This window comes from Pistacia vera, unplaced genomic scaffold (genome assembly GCF_008641045.1).
Source record: "Pistacia vera cultivar Batoury unplaced genomic scaffold, PisVer_v2 Contig61, whole genome shotgun sequence".
Classification (NCBI taxonomy): Eukaryota; Viridiplantae; Streptophyta; class Magnoliopsida; order Sapindales; family Anacardiaceae; genus Pistacia; species Pistacia vera.
In genome coordinates, this window is record NW_022196457.1 from 90,192 (window position 1) to 101,924 (window position 11,733).

At 31.3% G+C, this 11,733-nt stretch overlaps 1 protein-coding gene across 5 annotated transcripts; it reads right to left on the minus strand.

Annotated features, from left to right (window-relative positions):
- Nucleotides 1-869: 869 nt before the first annotated feature.
- LOC116110712 (glyceraldehyde-3-phosphate dehydrogenase GAPCP2, chloroplastic-like) lies at nucleotides 870-7,146 on the minus strand. 5 transcript variants are annotated; one of them, XM_031396936.1, is made up of 7 exons: nucleotides 6,865-7,146; nucleotides 6,720-6,779; nucleotides 6,599-6,637; nucleotides 5,259-5,294; nucleotides 2,401-2,513; nucleotides 2,197-2,296; nucleotides 870-1,182 (listed from the first exon to the last, which is right to left on the minus strand). In XM_031396936.1, the coding sequence occupies exons 3-7, from the start codon at nucleotides 6,599-6,601 to the stop codon at nucleotides 1,150-1,152; spliced, it is 285 nt and encodes a 94-aa protein (XP_031252796.1). In that variant the 5' UTR covers nucleotides 6,602-6,637; nucleotides 6,720-6,779; nucleotides 6,865-7,146; the 3' UTR covers nucleotides 870-1,149. The 5 variants fall into 5 exon arrangements, 4 of the variants coding, with proteins under 4 accessions (XP_031252796.1, XP_031252794.1, XP_031252797.1 ...); XR_004124952.1 differs by lacking the exon at nucleotides 5,259-5,294 and having other exon boundaries at nucleotides 6,865-7,145; XM_031396934.1 differs by having other exon boundaries at nucleotides 6,720-7,146.
- Between the last annotated feature and the right edge of the window lie 4,587 nt (nucleotides 7,147-11,733).

Consider the following 11,733-nt stretch of genomic DNA (forward strand, 5'->3'; position numbering starts at 1 on the left):
TTTTTTCCTCAATTCGTATGTGCATTATTACATCTTCAAGGCTCATTTACTTCCTTTTATGCTTCATATTGTTTTTGTAATATTTCCAAGAGTCTGGAAGCTTTTCAATTAAGCAGTCAGCTACAAAAGAGTCTTGGAGTGTTATGTATTCATTTGGAAGTTTGTGAAAGTCGTGTACTTAATTGGTGACAAGTTTGCCATTAACGATATCACTACAAGAAAAATGTCTTTTAGCATCTATCAAAATTAGACGCAGAAAGTAAAATTTAGACGTTAAACCATATTTCGCGTCTAAATTCCGTACTCGCCACATAGTTGCGGAATCACTGTTGTAGAAAGTATGCGCGTCTAAATTTTTGGTTAGACGCAGAAATTTTTTTTTTAGCGACTAGCAAATTAGTCGCTAATTGCTGGTTAAAATAGTCCCCCCGCTTAGACGCTAATTGTTCAAGGATAATTTGGTAAAATGGTATCGCAACTAATCAATTAGTTGCAAAATGTACCTTTTAGTGTCTAATAATTTGTCGCAAATGCCACAAAAATTAGACGCTAAAGGTGTAAGAGTATTTTCGTAATTATTTTATTAGTCGACGAATGTACCTTTTGGCGACCAAAATTTGGTGGTTAATTGTAATACTTTTAGATGCTGAATGTAGAATCCAAAAGGTTATCGCGACTATTTTATTAGTGGCTGAATGTATCTTTTGGTGACCAAAATTTAGTATTTAATTATAGTCATTTTAGACATTGAATGTGGAATCCAAAAGGTTTTCGCGACTATTTTGTTAGTAAACGAATGTATCTTTTGGTGACCAAAATTTAGTGGTTAATTCTAATCATTTTAGACGCTGAATGTGAAATCCAAAAGATATACCCAATTTGGTTTCTTACATTTTGTTTTCTGTTTCGTTTAATATTATACATTCAAGCATTTCGTTTAATATTATACATTCAACATCAACAAAATAATTGTTTTATATTTCGGCATCTCCAACATTTGAAAATGTTGTTCTTCAAGCATTTTTATTTTCTGTTTTTGTTGATCAAATAAGATGAGCTGCTCCTCCAACTATTTAATCTTATTTTCTTGTTGTTGCACTATACGCCTTAACTCTGCTTTTGCTCCTTCAAGTAAGATGAGCTGCTCCTTCAAGCATTGTTGCATGAATGTATCATTTTTTCCTACCATCAATTCAATGCATAATCAATAAGTCAAGCAAGAAACTAAATAATTACAAATAAATTATAATTATTCTGGGGTATACAATATGTGACAAAAACTTATGAAATAGCAACAAAAAAGAAAGAGTACCCCTGAAAGTTCACAAAATGTACTGCAACACCAAACCAAAATCAAATTGATGGAGTAGAAAAGCAAGTATCTCACATATTATCAATCTGAACTTCAATTACCTAGTTTAAAATTTTCAACTAAGTTAAATTTCTACTTTCATTCAGCCAAATGTGTTTTTGTAGAATAAAACCTTGTTCATAAAGGCTATAAGAAAAATAGTCATCTAACCTAGTGTCAAGTTTAATGAACATGAATTTCCTTTTGCCAATAATCTTGGTTTCAATTCAAGGTCTAATTCTGGTCCCAATTTATGTACTTTTGATTGTTCATCTGATACATTGCATACATCTTCATCTTTACCATTCACTGTTGTTCAGCATGCTGTTCCTTCACCACTAACTCCAAAAAATCCTTCCACTGTTATTGATTTCAAGTTACATACTACTTACCCTATTACACAATCAGCATCTAAAGATCAAATTGTAGTAACTACTTCTTAGAGTCAATCTGATAACATTACAATAGTCAGCACCAACTCACCAATTTCAACCGAACACTTTCTCATAACAGTTTATCCCGAGGACAACCAACAACTTCAATCTTAGATATTGATCCTCTAAACACCATAAACATAGAAACTGCTCAAATGGTACAATCCCTTCTTTCACCACACTGTTGTCCCTCGGTTTCAACTCTTCCCATTGTCACCTCATCAAATTCAATCCCTTCAAATTCAGCCTACCTAAGTTAAATGTCTACATAAGTTTACCAATATCATAACTTTACCGGTGTTTGCAGTGTAATTTTAGTTAACCAATATCATAAATTTCTACATAAATGTATGAAAGGTAAAAAAATAGCAATGAACTAAAAAAAATAGCATCAAAAAACTCAAAACTAACCTTTATGTGAGCTGAAGCCTTGTCAGTTGTTGTGAAGACCCCAGAAGATTCAACAATATACTCAACCCCATAATCGCCCCAAGGGATCTCAGCCGGGTCCCTAGGTAGAGAGTTAAACGTTAGACCTTAAGTAGAATCAATTACATATGTTTGCAATAAAACCACGCCAGTATATAAATCTTCATTTGATCTCTGAGGCCCTACCTTTTGCTGAAAATTTTAATCTGCTTCTCATTTATTTCCAAAGTGGATTCATCCACAACCTTGAGGGTTCCCTTAAAAACTCCATGAGTGGAATCATACTTAAACATGTAAGCCTGCAAGAGAAGAGAAAAAAAAAAAAAAAAAAAAAGTGAACAAGAACTCTTTTACACAATTTGAGACGCATAAGAAATATTTTACCATGATTGGATCATTGTAGAATTGCGTATGTAAGCAATTAGTGGAATGAGAAAGAAACCCCGTAACCCACATTGAATTTTAATGCTGCCCAGTCCCTCCTTCTTGCTCAAGCCAATCCCTAAGGGTCTGCTTGGGAGTTTTATGGTAACGGTTATGAGGGTAAACCATCGTAGCGGTTTTGAGGGGTTTTTAGTAACAGTTTTTAAAACACCCAATCTGTGCTTGGAAGTTTATTTTCCAACAGTTCTGACAATTTTTTTAAATGATAAATTTACATAAAATGCCCATAAAGTTAAAACACTCTCTCTTTTACTTAATTAACTTTGAAGTTATAAATTTGACTTGCATGTTTTTAACTACTGAGTCTTGTGGAAAAAGTGTCTTTACAAAGTTGAACTTATGTTTCTTATTTAACACCTGGTTTTAGGTTTTACTTCCATTATCATTAGTATGTCTCATGGTTATCTGATTTAGTAAGAGTAGAAGATGCTATAATTATCAAATTGGAATGCTTAGTTTTGACTCCAGTGAAGAATAATAGCAAGCCAATAAAATTTGAAAAGAAAGGAAAGATTGTAAATTAAGTTAAATGGGAGAAACAGATTACTAGTCACGATTTGCTTGAGAGGCGTTAAAAATGGTGGTTTTTAAATAGCTGGTGAATTGACAACTTTTTCTTTTCAGGTTTTGAGAAGATGTAATAGTTAATACATTATTATTATTGAAAAGATTTTTTGATGTAATAGTTAATACATTATTATTATTGAAAAGATTTTTTGAGAAAGAAACTACTGGAGTTATTTAAAGAAAATGAACAGAGAAATACAGATCCTCCATTAAATTGCTATGCCTTCCCAAACTCACGTTCCCAACTTGATTTAACAACTTGCAATGTTGTTTTACAAACAACTGTTGGTATAAACAAGTTTTGAAAGTAGAAAAAACTTGAATTTCAAAAATAATAAAAGACGAACTTTTGCAAACAAGTTTGAAACAGGAGAAATCAACAAAGCTTCAACAAAGCAAATGACTGATAGGCTCATTCCCAATTCAATATAAGCCCTTGCACAATGAAACTAATCAAAACATACAAATATACAAAGTTTATTCGTAAAACGAAAAAAAGAACCTTGAGTATACATGTATATAAAAAATTTAAAAAAATTAAAAAGGAAACCTTCAGAATCAACAAAACTGAATCAAGAAAAGTATCTGACTTTGCCATTTTACAAAGAAAGCGATCACATACAGTGAGATTACATATTCCAACATAATGTATTAAAGAAAAGCTAGTGAAATAAAGAATCAACTCATAAACAGGCATCAAAATCCAATCTTTACACCAAACTAACATACTTTTAACTCAGATTAATATAAAAAAAGATAATGACAATCACATTCAAGAGTTTAAAGCAAAAGTGATGAATGATCAATCATGCAAATACATTGACAAATCCATAAAAGAAGCAAGAACCCGGATGGGAAATCACCGTATCTCGTGTAATTATTCTCTTGAGAGGGAGAGAGAGAGAGACAATTCGTTAAATTGAATTACCAAAGCAAATGGCAAACAATCAACAAAGCTTCGTCTATAATACAAACCCAAAATGCTGAAAGTGAGGAGAATCTAATACAATAAACTAATTATATAGAAATAAACAAATAAAGAAGACAAGAAAACGAAACTTACTCTTTTGTGAATTAGCGATTGCAAATAGCAACTCTCTTGGAACTATCAGAAACCAAAATGCCTAATTTGGTTGACGCCTAATTTGCTGAAAGTGAAGATAATCTAATACAAACCCAAACAAGTTGTGTGCAGCAAATTAAAACCATTCACACACTTCGTGTGTAGCAGTAAGAGATTTGTGTGCTAGAGAGAAGTCAACAACGGCGAAAGATTTGTGTGCAGTAAAGGGAGTGGAAAGGGGTTTTTTTGGGATAAAAGTTTTAAACCAGCCAAAACACCCCGATTTGGGATGTTTTATAAACCTCTCAAAAATACACTACACTGGTTTTGTGGGGTTTTTAAACCAGTCAAAACCAGCCTATTAAAAATCTGGCAAGTGGGGCTTTTTAAACACCTCAAAACCAGTCTAATTAAAAAACCCCCAAAACTAGTGAAAAAAAAACTCCCAAGCAGACCCTAACAGACTCATAGTCCATCAAGCAATTGCAATAAATCCATCAATTCAAATATTAGCTTTCTTAACTTTCTGGCATAACCTTCCAATGAAACTTCAGTATACAAGGTCAAAGTGAAATGATTCCTTTGAATAGGACAACTATACATATATGTATTGCAACCATTAACAATCTCTAACTAATAAACAACACTAATGTGAGATATGAAACATGGTTAAACATGAATTAAACAAAATGAAGTCAGCAAAGGTATCCATCGTACAATAATGTGATTTGAAATGCAGCTAATAATGTGTTACCAATAATTGCATGTACACTTACCACAAGCACCCTATATAGATTTCCTACCACAACCTTTTGAGTCTCTATGCGCTACAATTGAAACTATGAAATATTTATACTTTGTGATCACAAGGCAAACACTCATGCAGTGCTCCAAAGTATGTGACAAACAATTCAGAAATAAATAGTTCTACAAAGCTGAAGGATTAAAGACTTGAATAAATTATAACTACGTCCTCAGCCACAAGATCGTGAATGAGTCCAAAAACTTGCAGTTAAACCAGAAAGCAGAAGTGATCGTTACAAAGAAAACATTTCATTTTCATATTTGTAGTCATTAAAAGAATGTAATAGACACCTACAAAAGAACTGACCAGTATACACTGAATGTAACAACAAAATTATAAAACAACACACAAAACGGGCATAAATAAATCGATTCAGTTTCCTTTTATATGCATTTCTCAAAACTCAGCCAAAGGTACTTAAAGATAAATGAACTAGTTAATACAAGACAACAAACCTATAATATACAAATCAGACCAGATAACCCAGAAGATCAAATTACAAACATAAAATCCTCCTCCACTAAGGCTGTATATAATCTAAAATCAATGACTGCCAATCCTTTCATATTCCACTCTTATCCAAGACTTGATTCTAAAATGATCACAACAAAATTATAAACCATAAACCCATTTTCAGGAAACCATTATAGCAATTAACCCTAGCATAAACTGGAAGTTTTCATTGCCGTTTTGTTTTGTTATTGTAATTGTAATCAAACACACATTTAAATAAAACATATGATCATCAAAAACATTAACCAGAAAATTTAAAAATATTTTCTAATTTCAAATTTGCGCGTGTTTTAAAGTAAATTCAACATCTTTAACTCGTAATCTAAATCGTCACCAACCACATAAACATAAAAAATCTAAAAATGAACGGATAAATTAATAATAAATGAATATAACATACCTAACAATTGGATAAGAAATCATAAGTAAGCAGATCAATTCCAAAAAAAAATGGAAAGCGTTAAAATTAAGGCGATGGGAGGAGAAAAGACAGGAGATTGAATTAAAAGAAATCCAATCTACATCCATTGGAAATTGAAGGAGTTGTTTGAGATATATAGGCGGTGTGAGAATCAGCAGGTTTTAATAAAATAAAATAAAATAAAAATATGAAGTACAGATAAGGCGGAAATGGAATTGGAAATTGAAATTGAAATTGAAATTGAAATGAAATGCACTTTTTGAAAGGTCATTTTGGTAGTCAAGATCATTTATAGGGAAGAAAAAGTTTATACTACCAAACATAATCATGAAGCAAAAAAAGGCTCAACCAAACACTTTTATATTACCACTGAAACTTTCAATAAAAAATTGCACAGAAAATAACTATATGAATCATTATTTAATAGTTAAACATCCACCAACCAAAGAGAACTTAACAAATAGTTAAATATTTAGTTAGAGATGAACACAACCCTTCAACTACTTTCGCTAATCCCTTCAAAGTCAAAATAAGCAAAACAAAGAATAGTTCCAATCAGAGTAAAACATACCATTGATTCCAATCTTTGTGCTCCCACTGCTCCGTGTTTCTAACAAAACAAAACAGATCAGCACACTATTAAACTAGTTTCCAAGATTATGAATCACTAAATGAAATCCTTTTATTCTTACTTTGAACTATGGGTGGCAACTCTGTAGCAGTGGCTTTGATGGGTTGAATACTCTTGGCAACTGAGATTCCAAGCTCAGTTCAGTCAACAACAACCAAACGGAGCTTCTAAAAAACGAAGGCAAAAACAGAGAACAGCAATCGGACCTTGAGACGATCGGAGGAGAAGGAAGAGAAGTCAGCGGCGCGTGAAAGAGAAACGATGGGCGTAGATCTAAGGAGAGAAGAGAAAGCCATTTGTTGAAAATAACAGTGCCACTTTTCCCAAGGCTTCTCTTTGTAACAAGCAGAAACCCTAATAAAGAGGAACAGAAAAGAAATAGAGGGCTGGCTTTTGAGTTTTGAGAGGAGGCAGGCAGGCAGGCAGTGGCCAAACTACGAAATGAAGTGTTTTTAAATGCAAAAGAAAACAATTGTTTTTTCTTAGTTTTGGGTTAAGAGTTGGAGAGATCCCAAATTCATAATAAGGAAATTAAAGTCTAAGATGTCAACAAGACCTCTAAGTCAACAAAGAGAGGATACCTATAATAACGACACCAATTCATAAGTTATCAAACAAAATTCAAGTATCATTGAAGAACTAATTATTATGTCAAAATGCAATGTCAATACATAAAAAAATACATCAGCTTCTAAATACAGGTTACGTCCAGCTGAGTCAATATTATTATAATATTTTCTCACTTCTCTCTCTCTCGTTTACAATAAATAAATTATCATATGATTTGATATCACACTCATAACAAGAGAAAATAATGCTTATATACAGTGGCAGACCCAGGATTTTTGCCCAGAAGGGGCCTCTGCAGTTCCGCTATAGTTTGTCAAACAACTAGTGAAAACTTAAAAAAAATCACTAAACCTTGAGTAAAAAAAATAATACAATATCAATAATCCGAAAGAAAATAATGCAATAACACAATACTTTACTACCTAAATAAATATTTGAGAAGCAAAACCTTGAGCAAATTATGTTGAAAATAATATCCAATTCACTAGGAAATACAAGAAAATTTTTACGTGGGAAAATCTATTCAATTAAAGAGAGCAAATGACCATAAGAATCTAACGATCCACTTAAATTCAGTATAATTAAAAGAGTTTACAACAATCATAATCCACCAAAAATATTTTACACAAATTTCTTATTTCTCCTTTTTTTTTCTTTTAATTTTTTTTTTTTTTTTTTTTTTTGGCTTTTAAAGATTATAATATAAGTTTTTATAACTTTGATCAAGTCTAGCCTAAGCTAAAGTTAACCAAAATTTAAATTAAGTTAATGTTGCATTGACTTTATTTAATATGAATTAATAAAAAAAAAAGGGAAAATTTTCTTAGTATAAACATAGATAATAACTCAAACTATTTAAATAATTTTAAACAGCTAAACGGTGACGTTGGAAATGTAAGAAAGTGGTGAGTGAAGGGTGAAGAATAACGTTCAGTAAAATATAGTTAATGTTTAATTTGAGAAAGTATGAACATTCTTAGACACAAAACACAAAACAAACTCACAAGATCCATGCTTTTTCCCATCAAATTAGAATAAAAAATCTCAAAAAATTAAGCATGATTTAACCCTAAAATAAACTAAAATGAAATAAGTAATATTACACATACCTAAAATTGATAAAACAGAAAACGAAGCTAATTGTGGCAACTTGATTAGTGAAAGCTTCAACAATTTCAGTCTTCAAAAGTTTTAAGAACGAATAACATGAAGAAAGTGAAAGAGAGAATGAGAGAGTAAAGAATTTTAAGGATAAAATCATAAAAAACAGGTGGACATAGAGAAAAGTAGAGAGAGTTTTAAACTTTTAATATGATGTATGTTTAGAATATATATATTAATAGTAAGTTTAAAAAATCCAATGATAGACTTAGATATATACATTAATAGAATTTTTTTATGTGCCTAAATAAATAATTTTTTTTTTTTTTTTTTTAAATGTGAGGGTAGGCCAAGGGGTTGGGTCCGCCCCTGCTTATATACTAGGTTTAAGTGAGTAAACCTAGTTTACAAGAATTCTTATTCCTAAGTCAAACCCAAGAAGAAATTAATAACTTAAAGAAATCCTAGAGCGGTTATACATAGAAAAGGCTTAAACCGCCTACGGGCCCGGGGGAACCCCAAATGCGTCTGCATAAACATTCACAAAACCCATGTGTAAACCAAAACAAAAACAGAGTCTATGGTAATGTCAGATGAAAGAGAAGACAAAAATAAAATCACCCATTATGAAGTTAAACCCACCCATTTAGGAACGTCACTAACAACAGATGCTTAAACAAATTAAAGCAAATGTTGTGAAGAAATGGATTGAAAATCAAACAATAAAATTAAAATACATCTATAAAAGAATAAGCTTTGACATTAAAAAAAAAAAAAAAAAATTTACCTTCAATTGGGTAATGTAGATGGCAAAAGTATAATCAAAGAGATGGTAATGTAGGCGGCAAAAGTAGAATCAAACAATAACTTTTGGTTATTAGTAGTATATATTATTTTTAACAAACAATATTTAGTGGCTAACATTCTGGTTGTAAAAAAATTCCTATTAACATAATATTTTTTCATTTTACCCGGAAAGTTGGGTTCAAAAAAATTCATCAACTTTTAGCGACTAAATACATTTTAGTTGCTATACATGAGTTTTTGCAACTAGTTGTAATATGCACAAAATAATTAGTTGCCAAATGTACCCTGACCCTTTGTAATTATTGTCAAAAGCTTGGATATTTCGGTAATTGTATTATTTTATAACTAATAAAAATAGTTACAAATTAATTAATTAATATTTGCATATAATTTAGCAACTATTCAGTAGTTACAAATAATTATTTTCTGTAACCATAATTTTAGTTGTAAAATCTCTTGTTATAGTTGTCAATTGTGTTGGCGTAAGAATTGACAACCAAATAAATTAGTTGCTGATGTGATATTTTGGACAATAAATCACATTAGTTGCAAAATATTAATTTTAGACGTTAAAGGCGGGAATAAATGGGTCTTAGAATTTTATTCACTTTGACCGACTAATTAGAATTTAGTTACTAAATATGGGGTATCTGCAACTATTTTTTGTCTAGTTGCAAAAACAAATGGTTACAAAAAGTATTTTTTCTTGTAGTGTCGATCTTAAAGTCCAGGAAATTTTCTATGGCATATTTTTGGGCTCCATCTTCTGTTACAAGCTTCTTTATCATGTTTTCCCATATTTCATGTTGCTTTTTTAAAGGACAGTAGTTGTCATAAAGTTCATTTCATAATGTTCAGTATCTGACTCATGTTTTAGCTACGTGAGGTATTCCGCAATGTTGATTACATCGACGGTGTCAATAATCTTTTTCTTCCATTTCTTGAAATTGAAACCATAAAAGGTCTGAATTTTGGATACATCAGGCAATAACTTGGCCGTATTCAAAGTAGCTTCCATTTTGTTTAGGGAATCTGTCTTTAGATCGTAGTTTGTAAAATATTATTGAAGGACAAGTGAAGCAAAAAATATCAGTTGGAACCCTTGGACTCAATTACTGAATTACACCCAACCCTTTACAATTAACCAAATAAGAAACCAAAATTAAGACAAAAAGAAACAGATAGATTAATAAAAAAAACTTTGCGCAAGAAACAAACGATTAAACGCAGAAGTATGTACTAACCGAAAGACTTAAGATGGCAAAGCAATTAAAATTGTGATAGTATAAACGTCAAAGGTTATGCGCCTCTGAAAAAAAAAAAACAAAAAAAAAACCTCAATGAAACCTGATTAATTGGAAACAACAATGGGAGCTCAAGAACAATGGAGGAAAAAGAAAAAGCACCAAGGCATGCTAGGAAGCATTGGCCTAAAGACAAATTTCACCCTACAAGTTTGATTATAGTGTAGAAGGTTGTGGCGGTTCGACTCCAGGCTACAATAACAGATTTTGATTGAGTGCACTCTCAATTGGAATTAGAACAACAAATAAAAGAACTAGTTCGTATCTCTTGTTTGGAAAAAAATCGGAAAGGAAACAATATTTGATTAGCATATGGGAGAGCTCTGAAATATTTGGTTTATATGTATATATATTTTTCTTAGGAAGAAGTACATGTGGCGCGTCTTAGCTAAAGCTTACTGAGAAAGCAAGCAAAACGACCATTCTGCCGTTACATTTAATGAATGGAAAATGTGTAGTTTAGGTTATTCAAGGTGTGGGAAAGTATTTTTTCGGCAAAACTAGGGTGGAAAAATGTATTGCAGCCTTATTCCTACCATTGATTGATGACTTTTAGGTGATGGTTGCGAGGAACAAAATGAAAGAGTGTAGAAAAAATCATTATCTAACATTGACAAATTTGATATCATGGAAACGTGATTTACACTTTCTGCTTATTTATTTTAAATATTTCCATCATAGAGTCATAGTTAATTGGTTAAAAAAAATTTCGCCTATAGTGAACCAAGAAAAAATTTATTTCACTTTTAATAAAATCGTAAGTTAAGAGAAACATTGACAACGTTAGTGTTGAGAGGTAGTTTCTGAATTTTGTTTTTAATAATTACAATAAATTTAACAGAACAAACAAAACTAAACGCAGAGGAAGGATATATTATCATGGTCATGCCAATGGGATTTGGGACCAAAGGAGGGGCATCTCAATACACTTATGCCAATCCACATGTTGACAGCGCAACACCACTCATGGAATCAATTTTCCATTATATTAGTGAAAACTTAATCACCACCAAACTCTTATGGTTTATAATTTAATATGTTTATAAATATATTTTAGTAACTAATGTACAAAAAATTATCTAATAATTTGTTTTATTATATGTTGTATTTTCAGATTAAAAAAAGAAATAATTAAAACAACAGAAAAATTTAAATTTAAAAAAGTCCGGGGGCAGTTAAATAAAACATATGAGAACCGTTACCGCGTCTCTCGCTTTCCCTCCATTACACGCCATCTTCTGTTACTCTCTCTCTCTCTCTCTCTCTCTCTCTCACTTCAGTTTCGTTTTAGCT

What these genes read in the sequence shown, in the direction of transcription:
- LOC116110712 (XM_031396933.1), bottom strand. Translation starts at nt 2,670, where the DNA reads ATGTGGGTTACGGGGTTTCTTTCTCATTCCACTAATTGCTTACATACG. An exon ending in TCTACAATGATCCAATCATG is followed by an intron (nt 2,514 to 2,598) that starts GTAAAATATTTC and finishes CTTCTCTTGCAG; the next exon opens with GCTTACATGTTTAAGTATGA. An exon ending in AGGCTTCAGCTCACATAAAG is followed by an intron (nt 1,183 to 2,196) that starts GTTAGTTTTGAG and finishes AATTGATGGTAG; the next exon opens with GAAAAAATGATACATTCATG.